The 26,842-nt window shown below is 34.3% G+C and overlaps 3 protein-coding genes across 6 annotated transcripts; 2 read left to right on the top strand and 1 right to left on the bottom strand.

Annotated features, from left to right (window-relative positions):
- On the top strand, positions 5,586-8,319 carry LOC109231753 (transcription elongation factor 1 homolog). The gene is made up of 5 exons (XM_019397384.1): positions 5,586-5,659; positions 6,759-6,917; positions 7,586-7,656; positions 7,892-7,913; positions 8,019-8,319. Exons 2-5 carry the CDS (start codon positions 6,805-6,807, stop codon positions 8,077-8,079), a joined length of 267 nt encoding a protein of 88 aa, XP_019252929.1. The 5' UTR covers positions 5,586-5,659; positions 6,759-6,804; the 3' UTR covers positions 8,080-8,319.
- On the top strand, positions 9,181-18,452 carry LOC109230732 (protein SAWADEE HOMEODOMAIN HOMOLOG 2). 3 transcript variants are annotated; one of them, XM_019396140.1, is made up of 10 exons: positions 9,181-9,398; positions 12,243-12,328; positions 12,420-12,465; positions 12,571-12,781; positions 12,894-12,944; positions 14,270-14,351; positions 14,452-14,503; positions 15,818-15,961; positions 16,043-16,162; positions 17,268-18,452. In XM_019396140.1, exons 1-10 carry the CDS (start codon positions 9,345-9,347, stop codon positions 18,126-18,128), a joined length of 1,707 nt encoding a protein of 568 aa, XP_019251685.1. In that variant the 5' UTR covers positions 9,181-9,344; the 3' UTR covers positions 18,129-18,452. The 3 variants fall into 3 exon arrangements, with proteins under 3 accessions (XP_019251685.1, XP_019251687.1, XP_019251684.1); XM_019396142.1 differs by having other exon boundaries at positions 9,182-9,398; positions 12,900-12,944; positions 17,265-18,452; XM_019396139.1 differs by having other exon boundaries at positions 9,182-9,398; positions 17,265-18,452.
- LOC109230731 lies at positions 19,425-23,743 on the bottom strand. 2 transcript variants are annotated; one of them, XM_019396137.1, is made up of 5 exons: positions 23,233-23,743; positions 21,228-21,446; positions 21,005-21,030; positions 20,647-20,918; positions 19,425-19,894 (listed from the first exon to the last, which is right to left on the bottom strand). In XM_019396137.1, exons 1-4 carry the CDS (start codon positions 23,602-23,604, stop codon positions 20,678-20,680), a joined length of 858 nt encoding a protein of 285 aa, XP_019251682.1. In that variant the 5' UTR covers positions 23,605-23,743; the 3' UTR covers positions 19,425-19,894; positions 20,647-20,677. The 2 variants fall into 2 exon arrangements, with proteins under 2 accessions (XP_019251682.1, XP_019251683.1); XM_019396138.1 differs by having other exon boundaries at positions 19,425-19,890.

The following is a 26,842-nucleotide window of genomic DNA, read 5'->3' as shown; positions in this document are numbered from 1 at the left end:
TTTGTTGTTATCAATTCAAGTGTTTTAACTGTTTAGATTCCTTTACTGTTGTGATCCCTTGTGTTGGAACCCATAGTGTTTTCAATACCTCACCGTATTTATCTATATATATATTTCAATACTTTAAATTTCAATAATTGTTACATTTTTAATTCAATTAGTTTCTCAATTAAATTCCCTTAAACTGTATGAGGTATTATTTTACTTAAAAAGGAATTTCTACTAAGTTGTAGCTTATTAAATCCCATGTTAAAGGTAATAATTCATTCGATGTTGTATTTTAATTGAAAATGGTACTTTCTTATTCAAATGATTTCTAAAAATAACTTCATCTTTTCTTGCTGAGTTCCTAATTGGTTTGGAAGCTATACTCTACTTTATGTTATGTAAATGAGACTCCTTGAACATCTTAATTGTATTGGTTATGGACCCTATGTACTGAGTAATATGAGAACGTTGTTGTGCAAAGTGAGATAGAAATACATGGGCACAAGGTGCCGGGTGTGCTAAAAGTTTTGTAATTGAGGTTATGATATGATACATCGAGTTTGAGATTGGTGGAATTGTGCATCAGAAATGATATGATTTATTGAGCAGACATCCCCTTCCTTATTTGAGTACATTTTTACTTGTGTGTGTTCCGGCTAGGTTGGTGCTAATTTACTTGGTTATCTTTCGTTTCCATCCGTGTTTTCCTTTATTGTTTCTACTGATTGTAGTTTGTTCTCTCCCTGTTGTTGATATTACTTTGTTATCTTTATGTTGATAGTTTATTATCATATCCTGTTCAATTTATTTGACCAGTAGGTCTCTGGACTGTTCCTCGTCACTACTCCACTGAGGTTAGTCTTGATACTTACTGGGCACCGCTGTGGTGTGCTCATACTACACTTCTGTACATTTTTGTGTATAGATCCAAGTATTCGATCGATTATAGCTGTGCGGGTCGTTGCGGTGGAGACTCAAGGTAAACCTGCTATAGCGTTCGCAGGTCTCAGAGTCACCTTCAATTGTACTTATTTCCATATGTTCCTTTTGTTTCGGAACAATGATGTACTTATTTTGTATAACTACTCTTAGAAAGGCTTATGACTTGTACCACCGAGTTTTGGGAATTGTAATTTGTTCAGAGTAATTTAATTTAAAGTTAGTAAATATCAATGTCATTTCAGTTAATGTTAGGCTTACCTAGTTTAGAGACTAGGTGCCATCACGACTCCTTCGGAGGGATTTTTGGGTCGTGATAATTCTTGAATTTGGGAGTAAGCTTTGGAGCAAGGTGAGTCTTCTTTCTAACCTCGTAAGAGGGAATTAACCCTATAGGTGAATTAAATAAATGTATGTGACTATCTGTGGGGGCTACGTACGTACGTGGTGACGAGAATTCGTACGTAGCTACTATTATGCTAATTGTCCGGGTAGTTTATTACCCGTATCATGCTATACTTACAATATTTGCGTCCTTGCTTGCTGCTAAGATCATTTAGGACATGCTGGAAACTTGGAAATAAATATATACGGTTATACTCACTTCCTTGAGAACTTGTATGAATTATTTGATTATAATTGAGCAATGTGTGCTTACTTGATAATAAATTGTTATTTGTGGATCGGGCCGATCGCCTCGGTAGAAAATAGATGCATCTATGGTTCGCGCCATTCGACCCTCTGGCAGTGCACAATTTATTATTATATTCGGACCGGGCCGTACGACCTCGGCACAATGTGTGCATGTTATTTATGTGGAATTTTCCGTGCTTTACACTGCTCAAATGCTTTGAAATGTAACTTATTACATGACATGACTGAAATTGATATATTGTTAAGAAGTAATATCTTATTTCTCCTTGTTCTTGGACTGTCATTAGATTCATGCTATCCATGCTTAGCATAGTATTTAAATATTATTATTATTGACCTTAGTAGTTGTCAAGTCGACCCTCGTCACTACTTCTTCGAGGTTAGACTAGATACTTACTGGGCACATGTTATTTATGTACTCATACTACGCTTCTGTACTTAACTGTACAGGATCTGAGGCAGGTGCATCTAGTTATCCGTCCGGCATGTGTTCCTGATACCTGATCGAGATCTCACGGTGAGCTGCCCCTTCTGAGCCGTTCAGCAGCATACTGGAGTTTCTCTTCTTTTGTTGTGGTTATGTACTGTCTATTTTGTTTCAGGCAGCAGAATAGTGGCATTTTTGTACATTCTATTAGTTGCCCTAGTACTTGTGACACTAGTTCCTGCCACACACTTTGTAGACTATTATTTTGGGTTGTGTTTTCTATCATTATGAACTTGTTAAATATCGACTGTTTAAAATTTAAGATTTAGTAAATGATGGGATTGGTTGGTAAAACAAAAGAGAACTCACTAGTTGATTAGAGTTGGCTTGCCTAACAACGGTGTTGGATGCCATCACAACCTATAATGGAATTTGGATCGTGGCAAAGAATATGTAGTTCGGAGTTTCTTTCAGAGATATCCATTAGCATTCTAGTAAAATAGACTAAGTACATGATAGTGGCTCAATAGAAATAATACTTTTTGACATTGGTATATTGTTACTATATGTATTTGCAAAGACTGAAAACTTTTAGTTTATGAAATGCAGTAGTTTTTAGTTCACACTCCAAACAACAGTTCTGTAGAAGTACTTACTGTGATGATCCTAATCGGGTTTATAACAAAAAATGGAAAGAAGTTGGGGAGACCTAGCTAACATATGATATTGGAAACTTATCTAAGTAAGTTCTTGGATGCTTTGAAAAATTTGCTTCTTGTAGTATCATGTGCAGTTAAGTGTTAGTTTACTATTAGTTCAAAAAATAGTACTACCATATTATATTGGAAACTTTTCACTATTAATAGATAGTATGCCATTAGAATATTTTAATATCTAGTTTTAAGACTTCAAGACAAATTAGGAATGCATGTGTTTGTGTATTAATGCGTATTAAGGATCCTAAAAGTCTACTGCCATTTCGTCATTTTACTAGAAAGCACGCAACTAGGATTTTAATATCTAATTTTAAGACTTAAGATGGAAGTAGAAACCATGTTGTTCTAAGTTTTAATAGTGATGTTGGCTAGATCGATCTGTTTCATCTTTAGATTTCAAATGAACAAGGAAAGTTATGTGCTAACTTAATATTTAGATTAGAGGATATGCCTAAACTTAGAGACTAATGAATCTGTTAGTATAAGATTACTCAAGTTTTTCTTTTTAAAATATTTGTTTTATGTGAGTTAATAATTCTGTTGTATGTTTAGAATCCAATTCAAAGTTTACCATTTTTTTTTAGTATCTCAGTTTATTGCCAATATCTTTATTTCTAATTCTTGTCTTTTCTTTTACTTTATTTGCATATCCACTTGGAGTAACACGAGTCTTAATGCAAGACTCAACCCCGAGCATGGTGTGATTGTCACCGTATCTTAGGCTAATGGACAAGAAGAAAACAAGCGAGACACTTGGGGGATGCCTATGGCACCCTTATTCATTTTGTTATTTATTATCTTTGTCCCTCATGTCATCTGATTTTTGCATGTCAATTTGCTCATTTAGTTGAGTTAGTACCCATTTTGGAATTGCATGTTCAAAATTATGTTTAGTTAAACATAACTTTTTATCTCAACTAAAGATCTAAAACTAGTAAATCAAAACTGGTTCCTATATTAACACCTAGCCTGACAAGTAAATATTTTTTAATTACTTAATGTATTTTCTTTAAAGGTATTAACTACAATTTAGTGTGAAATCATCTTTGTTTCAAACATCATTGAGAACATTTGGCCCTAAAGCAGATTACCCTAAAAAGTTTCCGAAATCGTTCTTTAGTCTCAAATGGTCTTTCTATAAGTACGAATTGGTTTATAAGAGTTTACTACATTAACTTAACTGTTCTTTCTCACGTTTGAAAATTTTAAACAAAGTTAATCTCGTTTTGATTTCACAACTTGAAATGCGGTCTTCAACATAGTTAAATACTTTGACTTATCAAAATCATTTTTTTCCTCAAACGTTCAACTAATAGGCTTTAATATTTATTATCCTAACTAGTGAATCAACCCAAGTTTGACCGGTTAACCGTAGTTAACGGATCATATAGGGTGCTTTAATAACCTTTCCTATAGGATTAATTAGAACCCTTACCCATAATCTTAAGGTTAAATAGACTATATAAATAGAGTTAATTTTGGCGTTATTTAGAAAAAATTGGTGTCCTAATTCACCTTAAAATAATTAGGTGGCGACTCTCTTAAAATTAATTGAACATCAGATTTGCCAATATGTTGTACTCTAGTTTGACCCGTGTTAAAATGGGGTATAACAAGAACGACAAAGAAAAGCTTAATGAATCCACCTACTAAGGAACAATTCATAACTCGTCAGGCAAAGTGCCAGATCAACCAGTCTTTTTATATTATTTAGTAAAACAATATAGAAGGAATTATAATTAAGATTATTTAATATAAATAAGGAACAAATTTATGTAAGTAAAATCTTGTGTGTATATATAGTTTAGATACAAAAAAAAAATATTAAAAATGGAGACTCCCAAATTGAAAAGGAGTTGAAGTGCCCGTTCACCTAATCTGAAATTCATTATCCTAATATATTTTTATAAAAAATTAATATGTAAAACTTCATTAATTAAAAAACCCTCCTAAACCTAAAGGACTATAAAGTGGTCGAAACATAATGTGAATTGAAAAGTGTAGGAATTTTAGAATAGTAAGGAATTAAACAGTCAAAACTTAAATATTAGGAAAATGATTAAATGATTATTTCTAAATATAGGAGAAATTATCAAATGACTATTTTGTCCAATGTGAACTCTATTTTAAAAAGGTAAAAAAGATAAACGATATTTCGCTAAGGGCATATGTATATAAACAATAAATACTGCAATTTACTAGAGCATATCTAGCTTTATGATCAAAATTAACACTTATAAGGTATCATGGCTAAAAATGGTTCATTCGCTAAATATTTATGATTAAATTACCATTTTTTTTTTTGCATGTTAAGATACCTTAAACAATTTATCATAATCTGTTAAACTAAATTTTGGTGAAGGATTATTACACTTTTATAAGTCATGTTGATATGTTTATTTTAATTGACCTTAATGACTTGTCAAAAAAAATTGGCTCTTTAAAATAAAACTAATTCCTTGTATATTATTTAGATACAATTATCCTTGAATTTAAATATATAAATTAATCAAATCCCTCTGGTATTAATTTAAAAAACTAATTGGGCAGATACTACTAAATGGCCATGTCAAAATATATAGGGAAAAATACAAAATCGGTGGGTCGGTCAAAACTAATTGCATTCACTAGCCAAAAAATATGTAAAATATTTATATTATATGTATATAATATACATACAAAAATTATAGTATATTTTATCTGCTATTATTTATGGGAGTGGCTAAAAATAGAAATTTCATATTTGGGCTTTAACTTCTATATGGATATCAGACTACAAGCTTAGCCCAAGTTCATATAATGGGCTTTCTGAAAAATTGGCGTAATTACTAGAATCTTCTTCTTTCCGCTGCCTATAAATACCCTTCACCACAAAAATTTCCCACTCTTTTTCTCTGGAAAAACTCTGTGAAGGAAGCGCATTACGATTTTGCAGGTATTGTTCACACCTTTATCGTTCTGTTCTCTCTCTTTTTCGATTCTTCTTTATCTAGGGTATTTGATTGCTCTAGGTTTTGGTTTTTGTAGTGTAATTTTTCATGAATATATATTTTCTTATTTGATCGTTTCTAGGGTCTTTTAGTTGTTCTATAGCGCTACGATAAACTGTTTTTTTTTTTTTTTTGGTTTTTAGGTTTTTATGAATTCTTCTATCAGTTCAATTACCTGTATCTGTCCTCATTCAATTTCTGCCTTGTTTGATATATGGTTTTTTAGAGTCGGCAAAGTTATATATATTGAGGAGGAAAACTCAGTTATGTTCTGCAATATTCCCAATTTAGCATTCATACGGTTTCGATTTAAGTTAGTTTTTTTTATTTTTCCTAATTACAATAAATATATCCAGAAATATGGCATTTTTGATATCTTTGGAAACAAACAAGGAAGTAGAGATAGAGAAGAATATCAAGCAAGCAATTGAACTATAAAAATTTGAGTTTAAACCTCTCAAAATCAACATATTTATGTAGAAGAAGATGAGTTAACGAAATAAATTTTGATGAAACTTATACATATAGTAGACGTTAAGGATTATGAGCGAAGTAATACCTATGAAAATTATCAGCTTATTGAGGAGGAGGTAAGAAGAAGAAGGATGTAATATATAGAAGAATATGCTAGTAATTAGGATTAAAAAATTGGAAGTTATTATAAGAAAATAGCCACTAGATATGAATTAGTAACTTGAACTGCATTTTCACAATTGAATTAGAAATTTAGACAATTTTGAATTCATCAGATTGACAACCTTTTACTTCACATATTTCACTTAACTATAACTTTTTCAATTATGTCTTCTCGCATAATTGTTTCTGTTTACTGTTAATTGCACTTAGTGCCTTAGTGGTGAAAGTCCCAATTGTTTCTGTTTACTGTTAATTGCACTTAGTGGTGAAAGTCCCAATTTTATTGGTGCTATGTGCCTTGTCAATGTTGTATCCTGTTGTCATTAAAATTTTGAATTTACTTTTTCATCTGTTTGTATTTCACGGTCTGCCATATCTTGAAGTCAACTTTGGTATCTTCTGATCTAGGATCATTAAATATATACACTATTGTCGGGTGATATTTGGTTGAAAAATGGGCAAGAGGAAGTCAAGAGCAAAGCCAGCACCAAAGAAGAGAATGGACAAACTTGACAGTGTCTTCAGTTGTCCTTTTTGCAATCATGGAAGCAGTGTAGAATGTCGCATGTGAGTGCTCCTTCATCAATTTTTAATCTTAGACATGTTGCTTTGATGCTATATGTCTGGTCACTATCCATTTTGAAGCCTTATATTTGTATTACTCGACGCTAAAGCTCTTTGCTGCCATCTTGCATCCCTTAATCGTAGACTAGATATGTTAATTTTACAGGTAAAAACAAATGGAGGGTAACTATACCATTCAGATGGAATTTATTGAAAGTACCTCACCCCATCCTGTATGTAGTTTAACCTAAAAACTTGAGTGTAGGATTTCTGAAATTAGAAACTTAACATCTGGATAAGGAGGGTCAATGAGGTTACAATGAGAATTGATAGGCTGAAAATATTTGTCCTGAGAAAGAAGATCTCTGTTTCCTGGCTCAGTTGGGTGATAACGATGGAGAGCTTTAAATGGTGTTGTGTTTCCAAGATTTATGTGTCAGTAGAAGATATAGTGAACTTCTAGAACTTCTTGTTGTAGTTAAACTTGGTTGGAGCTATTCTTTTTATGCCAATTGTCACATATCAATCTTCTTCACTTCAACACACCATTACTCATTACTGCTGTCATTGTTGTTTTACTGTTTGTGTTACGTATCTTGTAATCGTTTTGTTTGCACCTGTTGCAGTAGTTTTGCCTAGTTCTTATGATGTAATACTGTGATTTGTTTCAGTGATATGAAGAACTTAATTGGTAAGGCCATATGCAGGATTTGCCAGGAAAGCTTTAGTACCACTGTGACAGGTTAGTTTCATATAGTGCTTTTGGTTTTCTAAAATGCTTTTGGGGCACTGGTGGATCTTATCAGAATAGGTAGTCTTTAGCTCGAAGTGGTAATGAGTACACTTACAGAGCAGTGTACAGTCCTGTGCATTCTTTTGGTTTTTGTTAGTGTGTCTTGCATTACGATTTTTTTTGAGAATGTATGATCTCTTGTGAAATTGTGGTGTTCAATGGCTCTCTACTTTTTCTTTGGCAGCTTTGACTGAGCCTATAGACATGTAAGTATGTTGAAACATCATTCTGCTATGTTCTAAATTGTCGACTATTTTTAAAACATTTTTCTCCATTATTATCAACTAACTAGTCTGAATTCTATGGTGCAGATATAGCGAATGGATAGATGAATGTGAACGTGTCAATAACCTCGAAGATTATGGAGACTAGATAGCCATTTCAAGGGAGGATTCCAAAAACAAGCTTATCTCACATCCAAATAGGAACCACCTTATGATGAAAGCTACCTCGAGGCTAAATGTAGTTAGTTGTTCCTCCTGGAATTTGTAAAATATGTTATGAAGTAGTAGTACCTTATATTAATGGAAACTTTGCAGAGACTTTTTTTGACTTGTGAACTGAAAAGCATTGAAATTTGTTGTGAATGTGAATGGGGTCAAATTCATCATCTTGCTGTAGCGTATTTTTTGACTTCATTTTCATTACTTAAAAAAGATAAAGAGAGGTGAATTATTCAACAGAGGGCCGCGTTCACGAGCTTACAACATAGCCGACAATTGGTCTCAATTGTCAGATTTCTCACTACATTTGATGTTCATATTCCTACGGTTTAAAAATAATTCATTCTTAATTTACAAGAAAAAAAATAATCAATACCAAAAGTGAAATCATAATTAAGGTAATTTTGAGACACCAATTATAATATGGTCAACTTGATAGTTTTTACTGTTAAATCTGTACTTTTCAAAGCCAATATATTCATTTAATACGATTTGTTCCACGAAGAAAAAGATATTCCTTCCATTCTAAATTATACTACTCTTTTTTTAGCCTATTTAGAAAAGAATACCAATTTTTATATTTATTAGGATTTTAATACAACATTCTTATTTTTTTTTGTTTTTGGAATGATATAGCATATTTAAAATCACAAGATTATGTTACACACTCTTTTAGATTAAGATCATAAGGTTTAAAAGTCTTTTTTACATTCTCAAACTTGGTGCAAATCGACGCATAAAAGGAAGTGAGGGAATAATTCATAGTAGACTAATGATATTTGATAAAAATTTAGCCGTACCCAACACCAATATGGGTAAGTTTTTACTGGAGTATTTACCTAGCTTTGAGATTTTAATTGTAATAGAAAATAAAATTACAAAATAAGTTTCTAGTACTATTAAATTCTAAAAGGAATAAAAACAGAATAAATTGATTTATCAAGAAAACCAAAGATAAAAGGAAAAAGTAACGTGAAAAAAAGAAAATAAAAGGGAAAAAGGGAAAAGGAAAAAGGAAAAAGAAAATACTTATATTTACGTGAAAACAAATCCAATCCCAATTTCTTCTCTTTCCCTCTCACGGCCGTTTAATCGTTTCTCAAATTCTACCCGTCGTTTCCTCCCGCCGGCGGCAGGCTTCAATTGCTTTCTGAGAGTTTGTACTGCTGTGTATTCCATTAACGCCGTTAACAGATGGGAAGACCGCCGAGTAACGGAGGTCCTACTTTCCGTTTCAACGCCACTGAGGTTAATACCAGTTGTTTTCTCTATATAGCATTTTTGTGAGCTTCAATTGGTTCATTATACCGCTTCTATGTTTTATGTACAGTTTATTTATAGATTTTTCTTCTGATTGTTTTTTGCCTGTTTCGTATTTGTCTTTCATTATGCAATTTGTAGTTGCAGACTTGTGAATCTCACATTAATTGTTTCTCTTTTACTGCATTGAGACTATTTTACTACTTCATGCTTTTGTTGAGTTTTGATTATGTGGTCATTGTGGTGTCTGGGTCGGCTTGTGGGCACTCCACTGGCTAGCTGTTAAAAAAGTAACATAAAAAATAAAAAAAGGCATAAAAATTAATGAAAAATATTAAAATTAGGTAATACACGTAAAATTAGTCACAAAAAAACATAAAAGTAGGGAGTGACGTAAGAACATGCAAAGTGTGATACTATGAAGCTAAATTATTCAAAACCAGGAAAAGATAAGCCGAAGCGCGTTGGTTGGGTTACGGTGATGATGTTACTACCTCCCATCAACACATGCATCGGGTAATCCTGTCCAAGACTTAGGTAGATGGGAAGAAATCACATAGTGTCTTTTGTCTCCACTGAGATTTGAACTTGAGACCTCATGGTTCTCCTCTACTTCATTGACCGCTAGGACAGACCCTTGGGTCATGCTTTTGTTGAGTTATTTTCGGAATTTTCCTGAAGTAGCGTATCTGCATGAAGTATGAGTCCCTGTAAGGGGTTTAAAATGTCTTTATAAAAAGACTAGGAAATATTTGTTAACACAATAAATTAATCATTAAGTATGAAACTGTGTGCTAAAGATGCCTCTATATGTTGCCAGTCCGACTGCCACCTGCATATGTGTGTGGTCATATGATGCTGCACTTTAGGCTTTGAAGAGAGTCGTGAGAAAAAGAGTGTTGTGTCTGACATTGATAATGTAATAAGGTTTCACAGAAGAGGGAAGAAAGCAAGCCCTTACTTAAATTTCAGCATGAAAATCATTCAATCTAAGGATCTAGGATTCTCTTGAAGATATTGCAGTCAAATAATTAGAATATGTAGAAATTGTAGGGGTGCGCTGGGAAGGGGGTTGAGCTGGAGCCTGACAATTCATGTCCATTAGGTGGCAGGAATGTTCTGCCCTCGCCCTCGGCCTTCGGCCTTATCTATCGTTTCCTCACTAAAGTGAAGGTACTAAGGTGCGCGGAGCAACAACATACCTACAAGTGGAGTCTAGGGAGGGTAGTGTGTGCGCAGAGCAACCAAATTAAACTAAGCTCCATGATTACTACCCCTGCCATCTCATTTTATGTGGCCTTGTTTTACTAGACAAGTAGTTTAAGTAAGAAAGACAGACTTTTGAAGCTTGTGGTCTAAAACAATCCATAAACGTTTGTATGACTATAAATCATCTCACTAAAAGTACAATGAGAATTTTAAATATAAAAAGTTGTCGTTCTTTTTGGGACAACCTAAACAGAAAAGTATGCCACATAAATTGGAATAGAGGGAGTAGCAATTATAAGTAAAGTTTTATTCATTAAATTCCAAAGAATCTGCTCATAAACAAAACACAACAGCTGGTGGATGCAATCAATAGAAGAAATCTAACCTACCTAATTCTACTTCAGAATGTCCAGTGCTCGAAATTACATTAGAGCTTTCCTCTTGCTTGAAGCTTGACTTGATCCTGTACTTTATTGTCTATTCCTTCTCAGTTAGAATTGTCTCTAAAGTAAACTTGAGAATATCAACTCCTACAACTATTTGGTGTTTCCAAAAATTTCATGATTTCTTAGTATTGCATATTCCTTACAAGCGAAGCTCTAGGTTGAAAACTTGTGCAAATTGAGATATGAATTATGAAATAATAACATCATGAGTAAGATAGATGACATTACTTACTGAAAGGAAGTCTTACTCATACTTTCTCCTGATGAAGTGTTTATACTGGAGAAATGGAGGTAATCGTCCAATAAGCGTATGGAATATGGAGTTGTCTAGAAATAAAGCTGCGGGAAAGTCCAGATGCTTATTTATGCCCCTAGTTGTTGCTTGCCTATCTTTACACTAGTTATGCATATCCTTTCAAAAAAGTGCTCATCCCTTTGCTATTTAAGTTCCATTCGATGATAGTATTCACTTGTCAACATGAGACGTTTTTGTTAATTTTGAAGTAGCCGTGGAGAAAAATGTACGCGATAGAAGCTTTCCCACTTATCATACATCCTTCCCTTTTTCAACTATTATACCAAAACATTTCTCCATACTGACCATACATGCGACCTATGTTGTGCCGATAGACGGACTCTTCAAAATCCCTGTTGCACCCATGTCAACACGACATGGATGTGGGTGTTGGATCTATACCAGATTTGGTCAACTTACGTTTGGTACTTTGACTATATTCTATGACCGAGAAATATGGTTTGATATTAGGGTTTATATATATATATATATAATCAAAGTATAGTTATATGAAATGTGAGAATGCTTTTGTATTACGCGAGATATCTTATGAACAAAATATTAGGTGTTTATAAAGAATAATATTTATTAGTTTTATTTCAATAACTTTAACTAGTCAAAATATATACTTTATATATACATTTATTTTCCGTACCCCAGCATCCGTATCCGCACTCAGATCCATACCCCCAAATCCTAAAATTTATATGATGGCGAGTCCGACCTCTAGATCCGCACCCTCCTCGTATAGCCCACCCGAGTCTGAGCATAATAGCATGTGCCCGACAGCTTAAATGTACTTGTACAGTAGTTGCATCTGGTAACTTCACAGCGAGATATAGAATCGTGTTGAAAGCCTTAGTAATTTGTCAAACATTGCAGGTCGCTGAGATGGAAGCTATATTGCAAGCACATAATGCTACAATGCCAGCTCGTGAAGTTCTCGTAGCTCTTGCTGAGAAGTTTAGGTAGGTTGTTAATGAGCCATATATTTAGAGTTGTTCCTTTGATTTTATATGCTGATGAAGGTTGGATGGTAATGTACCTACTTCTATTTAGTTCTTCAGCGGAGAGATCTGGAAAAATTATGGTTCAAATGAAACAAGTAAGAGGCTTTTCCTTTTTTGAACCTCTGATGATTGAATGAAAAATGTTTTCATAACCATTCACTATTTATTTTGTACCTGAAATTATGAAAGAATTTTCATAGGTTTGGAACTGGTTCCAGAATAGACGATATGCTATTAGAGCAAAAACAGCTAAGGTTCCTGGTAAATTTAGTACCCCGTCAGTGCCTCAAAGTGATCCAGCTATGGTAAGAACTCCTGCAAAATTGAGTGCGTCGTCACCTGTGCCTCAGAGTGATCCAGCTGCAGTAAGGATTATGCCCCAAGCTTCTCTACCCATACCTTCTCCTCAAGGTAGAATTTGGAATTTACTACCGTGTTTCAAAACAGTCGCAAAATTTATGATTAACAAGAGTCTTATATTCGGTTTTCACTGTTCTTCCTTAACTTGTCTGACTTTTGTTAGTTACAGTGAAATCAATGCCCCAAGCGCCTCAACCATTACCTGCTCCATCAGGTAGAACTGTTAAGCAATATTCTTATGGTTTCTTGTTTTTTGCAAAGAGTCTTCTTAGTGATCCTTGCAATGGGTTTACCAACTTATGTTTGTCTATCACGATTATCATTTATTGCTAGTTGCATATTACCTCATTCTACTGTTGTGTAGGTTCTCTACTTTTTATTATACTACTTGTACGGGGGTTTTTAATCCCACAATATCAATTAAATATTACCTTATCACACACACACACACACAAAATGAAGATTACATCATTCTACTACTATATATTTTGCCATGCGATGAATGTCTGATTGCTATATGTCTAGTTACCCTGTTCTGTGGCCTTCTTGTGTGTGGCAGTGTGCACATTTGATCAGTCTTAACTAGAGCTGGAGGGAGCAGAAGTATGCCATACTAATAATATCTTTGTTGATACTTTTGATAGTGTAATGTGCTAAAAGTATGGTAATCTTTGTTAAGATATACTAATAATATCTTTGTTGATACTTTTGATAGTTTAAGCTGTTTCTTAAGCTTCTTGGTATCCACCTTATCTTGAACTGGTAAGATAGGGGTAAGGTCTGCGTACATACTACCCCACTTGTGGGAATACACTGGGTAGGTTGTTGTTGTTGTTGTTGATCCAGGCTAGCTGAGAAGATGGTGCTTTCAGAATTGAATTCTGTAGGCCGGCAGAATTATTGAACTGCTGAAAAAGATGATGTGATTTTGATCCTGAGTTGGATTTTATTAAAGTAAATTCATGAGAACTTGCAATGAAATGTTAACTGGAGGAGGATACCTGTGAACTGCCGTCATATTGTTAAGAAGCTGGATACTCTCTATAATTTCTGATTACAAAAAATGGTGATAATTAATTAGAACAAATAGCTAGATCCACGAATACGAGGCTCCTCTGTTGTTTAACGGAAGCAGATTGACTCTTGGAAACATAGAGTCCACTGATTTTGATCTTCAGAAGATGTGTGATTAGATTTGGCTGTTTCGGAATGAATAAGGCATATCTCATCAAATAGGAGTTTTGTTTGTGGTTTCACTAGATGATACATTTTTTGGAAATCTGTTCGTCTCTAGGAAAATACTTCAACAATGATATTTAGGAAAATAGTGGCTGAATCACTACCCTTGTTGATAAAATGGTGAATAAGAAATGTGGCTAAATTTCAAGTACTGTAATAAAAAAATAATACTGCAAAAATCTGCTGGTTCCTTTTGCTATTTTTTCCCTGTTTCTCTCTTGAAAAAGAACTACTTTTTCCTCTAATTATATTTCTTTCAAGTCGTAACCCAACTCCACGTATTTTCTACTTATTTTTTAGTGGCAGTACAAAATGTGGGCAGGAGTGCTTCAGATAACATTCAAATGGAGTTTGAAGCTAAATCTGCAAGAGATGGTGCATGGTTTGTCTTTTAAGTCATTCTATACATTTATGCTTGCTCTATCATTTGCTTCATTTCCATCTTCATTAGATCCGCACTTAATGATATTATCCTTCCTTAGGTATGATGTAGCAAGCTTCCTATCACATAGATCTGTGGAGACTGCTGATCCGGTAATTCTCAGAGATACCTATCTAATGTTCCATGAAAGATATTATTGTTAGCCGGGTGGTTAAATTTGTATATTATGCATAGAATTATCTTTCTGCTCTTTCTTTTTACCCAATAGAGTTTGCTATTGATTGTTGAGGCAAGTTTAGCCCTCTTATTTTTCAGAAATCAGGAAATACATGATGGGTGCTTTTCTAGTTACGTTTTCCAGCCCCTCTGTAACATGCGCGGCCTTTTTGTCTGATGTTGAGGATCATAATGCAAACTATGTCTTTGTCTGTAACATGTAGGGGTGTCAATGGATATTTAAAAATAGACTAAACCAACCGAACCGTACCGTACCGAACCGATTTTTAGGTTTCTTTTAATAAAACCGTAGGTTTTTATATAAATCTATAACCGTACCGATAAATAGGGTAGGTTTTTTTTTTTTGTGAAAATAAACCGAAAAAATACCGAACCGTACCGAATAAATTTACATGCGAAAAATATATTTATGTATTAAGTTCAAAAATAATAAAACATTAAATTTTTCTTGGGTCTTGGAATTATGAAAACAATTACAAGCCAACAAGTAATAATCGCAAAACATAATTCCCAAACCTATTATGCTACTCCCATTGAAACTAAATTATTTCCAGCATATTCACTTGCAAGACACAAGGTATTTTAGCGGTTATGAGTAGCAAACTACAATATATTGATTATGTTTCCTTTCGTACGATTTAGATTTATCTTTTTGAATATTTAATCTTCTATAGACTTTATTCTTGAGTCCCGGTTCCATCATGGTTAATATCTTTCCACTCGTGTGATTTATATTTTCTTTATATCAATTTGTTTAGTTTCATTTACGCTGTTGTAGAGTAGTTGATGGATCTATACTCTAGCCATCTTTTATATTTTCTTAATTCATCACCCTTTAAAATTTAAAAATATCTAGAGAGTTTTGCGAAGTACTATAAAAGTATGTATGTTATTGCATTCTATTTCTACTAGTGACTTTTATATGATATTTAAAAAATACCGAAAATTAACCGAACCGTACCGATACCGAAGAGGAACCGATATAATTGGGACGGTTTCGAAAAGTCTAATTTTGGCTATACATAATAGAATAACCGAAAAATTGATATGTACAAAATTACAAAATAACCGGCCGAACCGAACCATTGACACCCCTAGTAACATGCTCCAAAACTAGAGGCTATCTCCATGAAGTTGTTTCATTTACCTTGTGCATATCTTCTTCTTCTTCCAGTCTGTTTTACCTTATCCCTTTTTTCCTCTTAATGGTGATAAACTTCTAATTTCAGGAAGTTCTGGTTCGATTTGCGGGGTTTGGAGCAGAGGAGGATGAGTGGGTAAATGTACGTAAGCACGTAAGACAGCGATCCCTTCCATGTGAATCGTCAGAATGTGTTGCAGTTCTCCCTGGCGATCTGATTCTTTGCTTCCAGGTGCATCTTATTATGGGGTCAAATGCTAAAGCTAAACTTACCAAACTGTCATCATTTAGCTAATGCTCTAATAATTTTCAGGAAGGCAAAGAGCAGGCTCTGTACTTTGATGCGCATGTCCTTGATGCTCAAAGACGCAGACATGATGTGAGAGGTTGCCGTTGTCGGTTTCTGGTTCGTTATGATCATGATCAGTCTGAGGTATTCAATTAATCCTTTTTTCTGTAATTTTCTGCTTTTATCTCTATATTTTGGCCTAAGCTTTCCTCATTTTATTTCAGATTTCTGACCACTTTGTGCTTCTTTACTGGTAAAATTGTTTGTTGCTTGTTACTAACAAAAAAACAATTGTTCATAAGGAAGAAACAGCTTTAGCAGCAAATATGCACAAATAGTCAGATCGCTCGTTAAAAACTGCATCTTTCTTGTAAATTTGACAACTGCTGTTTACAGATTGGTTATTATTCCTATCTTTTTATCATGCCTCCTGTTTTTAGCCTTGTATTGATCTGTTATGATACGTTAGTTTCTACAGTTGTCATTTGGCTGAAATCAGCAACTGAAGAGAGATCACCTCTTGTTTCTTTGCATGGTTAGTAACACTTGCCCTCTGAGAGACGTCAGCTGGAATAACGGAAACGAAATTGATCAAATAAAATATTGAGGAAATAAAATACCAGGAACAGGTTAAGGAAAAGACCAGTGATTATGATGGATCAGATATTATGTGGTGCTACAAGTAGACTGAACATAAGTGTAGTATGGGACGTTCTAATAGTTTTTTATCCTAGGCTAAGCCTAGTTTATGAGGGAGAACAAAGATAAACTTGGAACTAGGCAAAGGGAGGGAGGGGGTTAGGACTGGGCTGTGGCCGTATAGCCCATCCATTAGAAGAAACAGAATAATGACTTGGAGGCCAACTTTATTCTAATGCAGCCAAGTGGTTTTTGAATAGTCAGGGAGCCATTTTCAAACATGGTGGTATTAACTATCGACAGTTGCTGCAGCTGAAAGTTTTTGCATTCTTATCTATTCCTGGTTATTTTGGAATATATCTGAGCCTTCTACTTAGAGGACCATGTTAAATTTGAAGTTAAAAAGTGACTTCAAAATGTTTAGGTGTAATATCTGATGCTTGTCGCATGTAAGTCGGTTTTTTATAGACCTTGTGCTGCGCAGTGGGGTACACTATCTACCTTTAATGTTGGTCATTTATGTTTGAGACATCTAGTTTTCATCCATGGGTGTTAGTAGTTTTATAGAATTTGAGACATCTAATTGACTGAGTCTTTTCCTATCCAGGAGATTGTTCCTCTGAGAAAGGTTTGTCGTCGGCCTGAAACTGACTATAGGTTGCAGCAACTAAATGCTGAATCTCTGAAGCAGCAGAAAATAGGTAACGACATCACAAGGGGCAACACTACAAAGGTCTACCCTCCAGCTGAAACAACACAGAAAGCTCAAACTGAATCAAGGATAAAACCAGCAGAACCAACACAAAAACAGCCTGCACCGGAGGACACCACCAAGCCAGTACCCAATGTTGCTCCTATGCAGCTGCAGAAATCTAGTACTGATTCTCTAACAGGAAATACTTTGGTGGAAACAACAACCCAGTGTATGGAAGAAATGACAGAGAAGCCTGTAGCTGGAACAACTGAGGTGCCAGATGAAGCACCAGAGAAGTCTCCTGTTGAAGCACCAGCTGAAACAGCAGGAAAGTCTCCTGCTGAAACAACTCTTGAGCCTCCGGCTGCTTCAACGTCGAAGCCAGATGAAGCACCAGAGGAGCCTCCTACTGAAACAACTCTTAAGCCTCCGGCTGCTTCAACAACTAAGCCAGATGAAGCACCAGAGCAGCCTCCTGCTGAAGCAACTCTTAAGCCTCCGGCTCCTTCAACATCAAATCCAGATGAAGCACCAGAAGAGCCTCCTGCTGAAACAACTCTTGAGCCTCCCGCTGAAACAACTCTTGAGCCTCCGGCTGATTCAACGTCGAAGCCAGCTGAAGAATCAGAGGAGCCTCCTGCTGAAACTACTCTTAAACCTCCGGTTGATTCTACATCAAAGCCAGCCGAAGCACCAGTGGAGCAGCCTAAGGAAGAGGAACATGTTGATGCTGGAGCAACTGCAGCTTCCATGGATCATGATAATGCATCTGTATAAGCAAATCTTTGTCGCCAAAAGTTATAAACATCGTCAGTGTAGTCAATATTACTAAGTTAGGATTCCTAGGGAAAGAGAAGCCCCGGAGTTGGAGGAGGCTGGATAAAAACTTATTCTTGCGGATTCCTCCTTCCCTTATGTTGTTGAAAGCACGAATAGTTCAAGGACTTTTACTAGTAGCTCCAGTCAGTCAGTAATTAGACTTGTAAAAAATTTAGATCTGCCCTTGTAACCCGAACTCTGATTCTTATCTTTTGTATCATCATCAGCCGATACTATTGTATTCTTCTTGCTACATGAGTTTTAATATGCCTTTCTTCCTTTTCCTGTTCTTAATTGTGAATTTCTTGACCTAAAAAGTTACTCGATAGACTCTTTACCGGAACATGTTTTTGGTAATCAAATTGTAATGAAAAATACCAACGTCTTACTGAAAAATCTGCAGGTTGAAGCCAAGGACCGAGGAGTTTTGTCAGTGATCATCAACAATAAAGTAGTGAGTGGAGGCTATACTTTGCTGCACTGGATCTTTGGTCCAATTAGCAATTTTTTCCGCTTCATTGATTATGGTTGTAGTTGGGAGTGTTCCTCAGTTGGTACAGAACAGTATTTAGTCATTTCGGTTCGGTATTCGGTTTCTTAAAATACTATATCAATACCATACCTAATTAAATTCGTTATGGTTCAGCTTTTCTCCTTTCAATTTCGGTTTATTCGGTCTGGCAATTTCGATTTGTTAGGCTCAAATATTAACTAATGCATAAAGCCATAGAATGTAATATTCTTAAATGAGGTACTCACAAATATGAAAATAAAAATATTATAATATAATGGGAAAAAGATGGAAACCCAAATGCTAAACCTAGACGGGAGAAAGGTTAGTAAGAACCCGAAAAAAGGGGGAAAGACAAGTATAGTGGGAAAAAAGGTAGTAAAGGTTAAAGAAAACTATAAAAATAACGGGAAGTAAAATTTAGAACTTTATTATTTATATTATAATCAATAATACGTGTATAGTGTAATTTAATATATATTTCGGTATCGGTATTTTGGTATTTTATTTTTAAAATACCGAATAACATACCTAATACCAATTCTTTAAAAAAAACTTAAACTAAATACCAAAATATCGAATACCAAATATCAAAATTTTCGGTTTCGGTAAGGTAATTCGGTATTTACAAAATTATGCACAGCCCTAGTTGCAGTACAACATTCCCTGGACACAAAATCAAATGCCTTGGCTTTCACATAACTTCAACACTAGTTGAAGAAAATTATTCAAGAGATGATAACTTTCATTCAAGCTGCAGACTACATTCAGAGACAAGGGAGCCAAATCAGAACAGTCCAATGGTAACCACTGCACTAGAGTATGGTAAAGCAACAAGAAAATTTCACAAGTATCACAACTAGAAGAATATACAAAGTGTACAACATACAAGATCATCACCAACTTCACTATCTGCTGTTTAATGATCCTATTTCTTGGAAACAAATATTTTCAAGTGGCTCCTACAACTTCTGTTTGGCATTTACATATCGCACTATACTTCATGAACTGGTTGAGGACGGATGTAGTCGTTAAATCATTTGACTTCACCAAAAAGAAGATGGATGAACGAACATATGGTCATCTGGCCTTAACCAATCCAACACCTCCTGATTTGGCACTGCTGGCCTTTATAGCCTGATTCGAACAGCCTCATGCACCTACAGGAATCTTGTGCATAAACTGGCTAGTATCTGCTTCTGTTGCGGTCTGGCTGCAAGAAGGGAATGTTGTCCATCAGAATGACATTTCTGTCTTATATTTGTGCTCTTGATAGGAGATCAGGAACTTTTGACACTACAATTGCATGTAATCCAACTTATTTATGTCGTACTTCAAGAAAAAGGCCGCCTATATTTTGAACAGATTTGCCGCCCCTGCATAGACAGGAGCATGTATTCCACTGCAAGTAGGAATATCTTGGCAATGGCTATTGTTTCTGTGGTGGCAGCATGTTTAAACCTTAGGGGCCCATAGTATCATTTAGTGTTACAGATGTACCCTCGGATAGCAGAGCAAACATAAACTATGACGGAAAGCATATAAATTGAACAAGAAATCCCACAACAAGGCCAGTAATTTTCCGTTTCAGCCTCAAATCACGTGCCTATTTGCCTTCACTTCAAAACATCAGGTCAATTTTCTTACTCCATCTAGCAACCCTACTGTAACCCAGAGCTCACAACTCCCACAAAATGGTTGGTCCCCGTTGGAGGTATATATATGAAAGCGATTAGTTATGATGATAAAAGAAAAGAATGTTGTTTTCCTATTTTCTCCTGCCATGCAGCAAAAAAAAGCATCAAGTAATTCTACTTTTGTAATATGTCCACAAACTAATAGTCAAATCTACTCACAGAAATTTGTCTCATCCTATTCTTATGTTTTTTCCTAACTGGAAATTGCAAAAATTAATGGAATCGTAATGTACAAATTGCAAAATAATGGAAAAGTGGTGTACTAAACCTGGTCTTCATTTCTAAATCATATTCTTGCACTATTTTGTATCCTCAGATGTTTTATTGCCGTCGCCTCTGTTCGCTTCAGTGCTATCTACAGGACGTGCTGATGTTGGATCCTTCGAACTCAACTGTGCTTCACCTTTATTATTAGTTTCTTCACTAGCAGAATCTCCCATGATAGAGTTCAAGGCAAGTTGACCCGAATAAAGGAACAAACCGACAGAGTTGATGCCAAAGACAAATGTTGCGAGGTAGCATATTCCATTTATAATAGTTCTGCAAACAGTTTTTAAATAAGAAGGTTTCATAATCTTTCACCAGTAATGCATGCATTAGTATAAAGGAAAGATATTAGAAACTACCTAATCGTTATTGTTATCTGGCGAACCTGTTACAAAAACAACGAACGAATGATTATCAAATGGTAAACAATAGAAGTATGGTATGGATTTTCTCCCGCTCCCCTTTTTTCCTATTCTGAATGAGTTGTCTGAATCTTTACTCAACTTACTATGCATAGTGGGAGTAACAATGGAAAAATGGGAGCAAAGAAACAGCAAATTCAAAGGCAAATGAGAGGCAAACCGAGAAACTATCTGAAAGCGCCTGGCGATTGAGAGAAGCTTCAATGGTGGTAGTAAACTTGTAAAGGAGAAGTGCAATAACACCCGCTGTTAAACCTCCCAACAGTGCTTGAACAGGTGAAGGTGGAGCTTTGGCGTCAACTGGTGTTGGCGTCATAGCTTTCAAACTCTCCATTGCCTCCTCCTTCAACGTTTTCTTCGCCCCTGTTGACCTAAGTTTCTAATACCACCAAAAAGAAAGCCCCATACTACTACATTAAAGCTTCACAAAACAAACATATATTCTCACCTAATACCTTAAGTCATAACTGGGACTGAAGTCCTACGAGTAAATTATGCCTCCTCCTCATATTACATGTTATAATGTCAAATATATATGCACATCCAATCAACTGAACAAGAACTGAAGCTAAGGAGTGACATACTTACTCATACTTCCACAATCATATCAATGAAATTAAAAATAAACAGAGGAAAAACATGAAGATGAAAGCATGTACAGCAGTGGCGTAGCTACACTATGGCAAGGGTGATCAGGCAAACACTTCGCCGAAAGATCAAATATTACTTTATATAGTTAAATATTACTTTTTGAACACCCTTAATATAGTTGAGTGAGACACTCGAGTAGTCTAGGGTATTCACGAGTTCAAATCTCTATCTAAATATATATATTTTCCCATTTTGTTTGCCAAACTAAACGGATACCACCGTATGTGGTCTATCTGACTCCTTTTTAAACTGAATTTTTTTCTAATAAATAACTCTTAAAATTCAAATTTTGCGTAAAAACAAACAACTAATCTTAAAAGTAGTTTTAAAAATTAAATGTTGTTTCTTAAATAAATTTTATAATTTAAAAGTCAAGCTTTACAAAAATTTCTTCAACAACAGCTCTCTACATATTACAAATCCTCTCGATTCTCTCTTTCCTTTGATTTTATGCTTACTTTTATCAGTAAATTTCTATTGTCATCTTTTTTATGTTAGTTTTGATTACAAGTGTTTTTATTGTTTAGCTAAATGTAGCTTAGTTTGATTTAAAAAAAATAGTGCACGCATTCATCGAGAAAAAAAATTATTCGGTTCTTTAAAGTTTGAACACCCTTGGCGAGATTTCTGGCTACGCCACTACATGTACAATCAATTCATTGCCTAATAACCTTGTGCTGCTCCATTTTATATGATACTATTACTTCTTGAGAATTCAATACTTTTTGTTAATTTGTCAAACATTTTAAATATTTTTAACAATAAAATATGGGACTTGTAATATCTTTATCCAGCACCAAACACATAAATATTGCTCTCTCTTCCCATTTCATATGACACAATTTACTTTTTAGTCCATCCCAAAAAGAATATACGTTTTCTTGTTTAGTACTCTAAGAAATTTAACTATAAACTTTTCATTTTACCTTTTAACAACATGAGTATAGAGCCATACAAATATCTATGGCATGTTTTAAACTACAACAACAACAACCCAGTAAAATTCCACTAATGGGGTCTGGGGAGGATAGCGTATACGCAGACCTTACCCCTACCCCAAAGGGGTAGAAAGGCTGTTTCAGAAAGACTCTCGGCTCAAGAAAATAAAAAGACAAAAGGACAAAAGGAGACAATATTAGTATCACCACAGAAACCATAGAAAAAATAGGAACAACATGAAATCCAAAAGAAAGATACAAAGCAAAAGCGATAGCTAGTAAATAGGTCATGCACCAAAAATCGAAATAGTAAGACATAATATTGTCACTAGCTATCTTAGACAAAAACCTTACCTGCTACTAACTACTAAGTAAGGCAAGACTCAACTAGCTCTAACCTAGAACCCTAATACTCGACCTCCACATCTTCCTAGTCAACTTTTAAACTACAAGTTTTAAATTTATTTATTTCTTTCAACTCCGTCTCTAGTCAAATACGGTCACACAAATATATTTTTGAGTTAGTGAAAATATGCAAAATTCACACAATGGAGAGTGTAAAGACGAGAGCTTTACCAGTTCTTTAGCACGTTTAGCGCGGCGGCGGATGGAGCGAAAGAGGAAAACGGAAATAGCTCCGGTGAGGAGAAGACTGGTGGCGGTTTGAAGAGGAGAAGGGTCATCAGAAGTAGCAAATATATCCGTTATTGAAGAAGGCAGCTCAATGGGTCCCTCCTCCGGTGGCGCGTCGGTTGTAACGGTAACAGTTTCATCTGGGGCCTCAGCAAGCCATGACTGTGACGGCGGCGCGTGGGATTTAACGACTGAGACTGAACGGCGCGTGGCATTGGGTTTGTGGGAAAAATTGTGAATTGAAGTGATGGGGTTGGGAGGGAAAGAGAGAGGGAAGAAGTAATTGGATGAGATGAAGGATTGTGTCTGCAACATTTCAAGAATTTTTAGAGCTGTGTTAATGGTGAAGAGGATAAGAGTTATGGTTTTGAACACTCAAAAAAAAAAAAAAAAAAAAAATTTTCAAGAATCTGGGATTGAATAATAATATCAGGATTTCTGGTAAGGAAATATCTTTCATGGTTGAATTTCAAATTTTGTTTTATGTAATATTATTTATTTTCAGTTTGTCCGAAAAAGTACAAAATATTTTTATATTTAAAAATATTTTTTTTCCTTTTAGTAAATTAAGGAAATAATAGATTTTTTTATTTGTTTATTTTAGTAAATTAAGAGAGAATTGATGATTTTTTTTTATATAAGCTTATCATTAAGTAACTATTTTCCAAATTAATTGGGATACTACTAGTCCACTTAGTTTTTAAAGTACCATTAATAAGGATAACTTAGTGAAATAAATACTTAATTACTTTATTAAAGGAGCACAAAATGTAAAATGGACAAGTAAAAGAAAATGGTGGGAGTAACTTCAAACTCTCATTTTAACTTTTATTTGAGATTTGATTTATACTCACACAAATACTTCTCACTTGTTTCAAGTCATAAATTTCAAAAGTATTTATTTCTTTATTAGACTCTATACCTAGTCAAACAATATCATATAAACTAAAATGCAGGGACAAGTAGGGCTGTACATAATTTGGTAAATACTGAATTACCGTATCGAAACCGAAAATTTTGGTATTTGGTATTCGATATTTTGGTATTCGGTATGATATTTGGTTTAAGTTATAAAAAATATTGGTATTAGGTATGGTATTTGATATTTTAAAATAAAATACCGAAATACGGATACCGTATCGAAATATATATTATATTATACAATACACCTATTATTAATTATAACATAAATATAAAAATCTAAAATTTTACTTTCCTTTATTCTCTAAGTTCATCAATTAACTCTAAGTTAGTAACAAGATATTTCTAATGATCAAATTTATTCTTTTATGTACAGTTTTCTCTCTCTAAGTTGATATTTGCTAGTTTTGGACAAAACTTTTGTCAACAAATGTTTTTAGTTTTGTACTTTTGAGTACTTTAATTCAGAATATTATATTCTATGACTCTACGCACTAGTTAGTATTCGAACCGAATAAACCGAAGTTCCCAAACCACATAAACCGAAACCGAAAGGAGAAAAACCGAACCATACCAAATTTAATTAGGTACGGTATTGGTATTGCATTTTAAGAAATCGAATACCGAAAATACCGAACCGAAATGTCTAAATACCGTACCGTACCGACCGACGAACACCCTTAGGGACAGGGGCGAAGCCACACTTAAGTTAGGGTGGTCAATTGACCACCCTGTAATGAAAAATTACACTGTGTATATAAGTAAAATTTTATTTTAGAGGTGCATAACATATATTGAACACCCTTTGTTGGAGTTTTTTTCTTCTTATTTCAAGTTTAAACACCCTTAAAAAAATTCCTGATTTCACCACTGTGCAGGGAGTATATATTCTCACCTCATCCATGATAAACTGGTTTACTTTGGTCCAAATAATGGTAAGTTTTTACCATAACATTTAAAATAGTAGCTAATGACTACTGTATTAATTTGTCATAAGGTGTTCAATTATATAATATGATAGTGGAAAAAATGTACTACCTGAAAACATATTTCCTTGCTTAAGATTATAAGAATTAAACGTTTATCATTATGCCAAAAGTTTATTATTCTTTGTAATACTAAAGTCAAACAATTATATTTTGTAATAATAAAGTCACTACATTATGTGTTAGCTGTCAAGAAAATAAAGAACACCAAAAAGTCAAATTTTGGTGCCAAAAAAATGACATGCCATTGCCATGTCATCATTTTTCCAGCACGTGCATGCCACGTCATAAAGATAAAGAATAAAATCTCCTTGTCGTACCCATATTATAGGCATAAACAATTAAAAAAAGTTTAAGAAGAAACGAAAACAAATTCAAATCGTCTAGTCTACTATTAGGCTATTAGGCATTAGCGGTCAGAGTCCAAAATCGAAATGTGGTTCTTTTGGATTCAAATTTTTTTTTAGGTGTAAAAGATAAAGTTACCATTTTATATAAAACGCGGTTATGAACCGCGTTTTATATAAAACGCAGTTGAATACCGCACTTTACTGAAAGCTGATAAGACAGCTATATAAAGCGCGGTTCATTACTGCGTTTTATATAAAATGCAGTAAGAAACCGCGTTATACCTATATAAGAATCGTCTCCTGCCCTTTTCCCCCCACGTTCTGGACAGAAGCGATTTTCCCCCATTTTTTAAAAACGAACAGCGGTCCCCCCTCCCCATTAGCTTGATAAAAATTCGAGTGTACCCCACCGTCCCACAAAAACTAATCAAAGTTGGCCCCACATCCTAGCCAAGCCTTCTATTGTTATGGGTTGCTTATTTCGGAGTCAAATATTCAAATCTTCAACTTTCCGAAAAACATCAATCAAGGTATTCCGATTTAGTTTGTGTCCAAACTCGTATAAATAATGCATATTAGTTGTTTTGAATGTGTTGTATGTTGTTTTGTATTTTTTTGCGATTAAATTGGTATGTTATTTTTATCCGAACTAAGATATTAATGTTGTAAAAAATATGTAAAAATTGTGAAATCGTTATTATTTGTTAATAAAAATATTAATAAATTAGTATTACTGTTTTATATGTATTTTTGTGAATGTTTTGTGATTAAATGTATTTGTTGTGTTTTATCTGGTATAAATTATTTATTTGCTTAAAGGCTAGTAGTATAGTGCCCTTTAAGGTAGTAAAATGTAGTGCATTTTAGCGTAGTAAAATGTAGTGCATTTTAGCATAGTAAAATGTAGTGCATTTTAGCATAGTAAAATGTAGTGCATTTTAGCATAGTATAATGTAGTGCCTTTTAGCGTAGTAAAATGTAGCGCCTTTTAGCGTAGTTTCCCTGTAGTTTAAATATCTCTTATACTAAAAAATACGTCAAAATAACTGATAGATCAAACACAAACTCTGTCCAATTATAGTCAACATATAATTGGTGCTACTGGGCTACAAATATCGAGCCTGGAACCTATATACAAATATTTAATAATTAAATATTATATATTTATAAATATTAATTATTTAATTTACAAACAAACATATAAAATTGTAAAACTAACATGTAAAATAATAAAACTAACAAATAGAAGAATTCAGGATAAATTGGTGCTACTGGGCTCCAAATATCGAGCCTGGA

Source organism: Nicotiana attenuata, chromosome 8, assembly GCF_001879085.1.
Source record: "Nicotiana attenuata strain UT chromosome 8, NIATTr2, whole genome shotgun sequence".
In the NCBI taxonomy this organism is placed as follows: domain Eukaryota; kingdom Viridiplantae; phylum Streptophyta; class Magnoliopsida; order Solanales; family Solanaceae; genus Nicotiana; species Nicotiana attenuata.
Note: the sequence above shows the minus strand (reverse complement) of the source record. Positions and strands in the feature narration are given on the sequence as shown.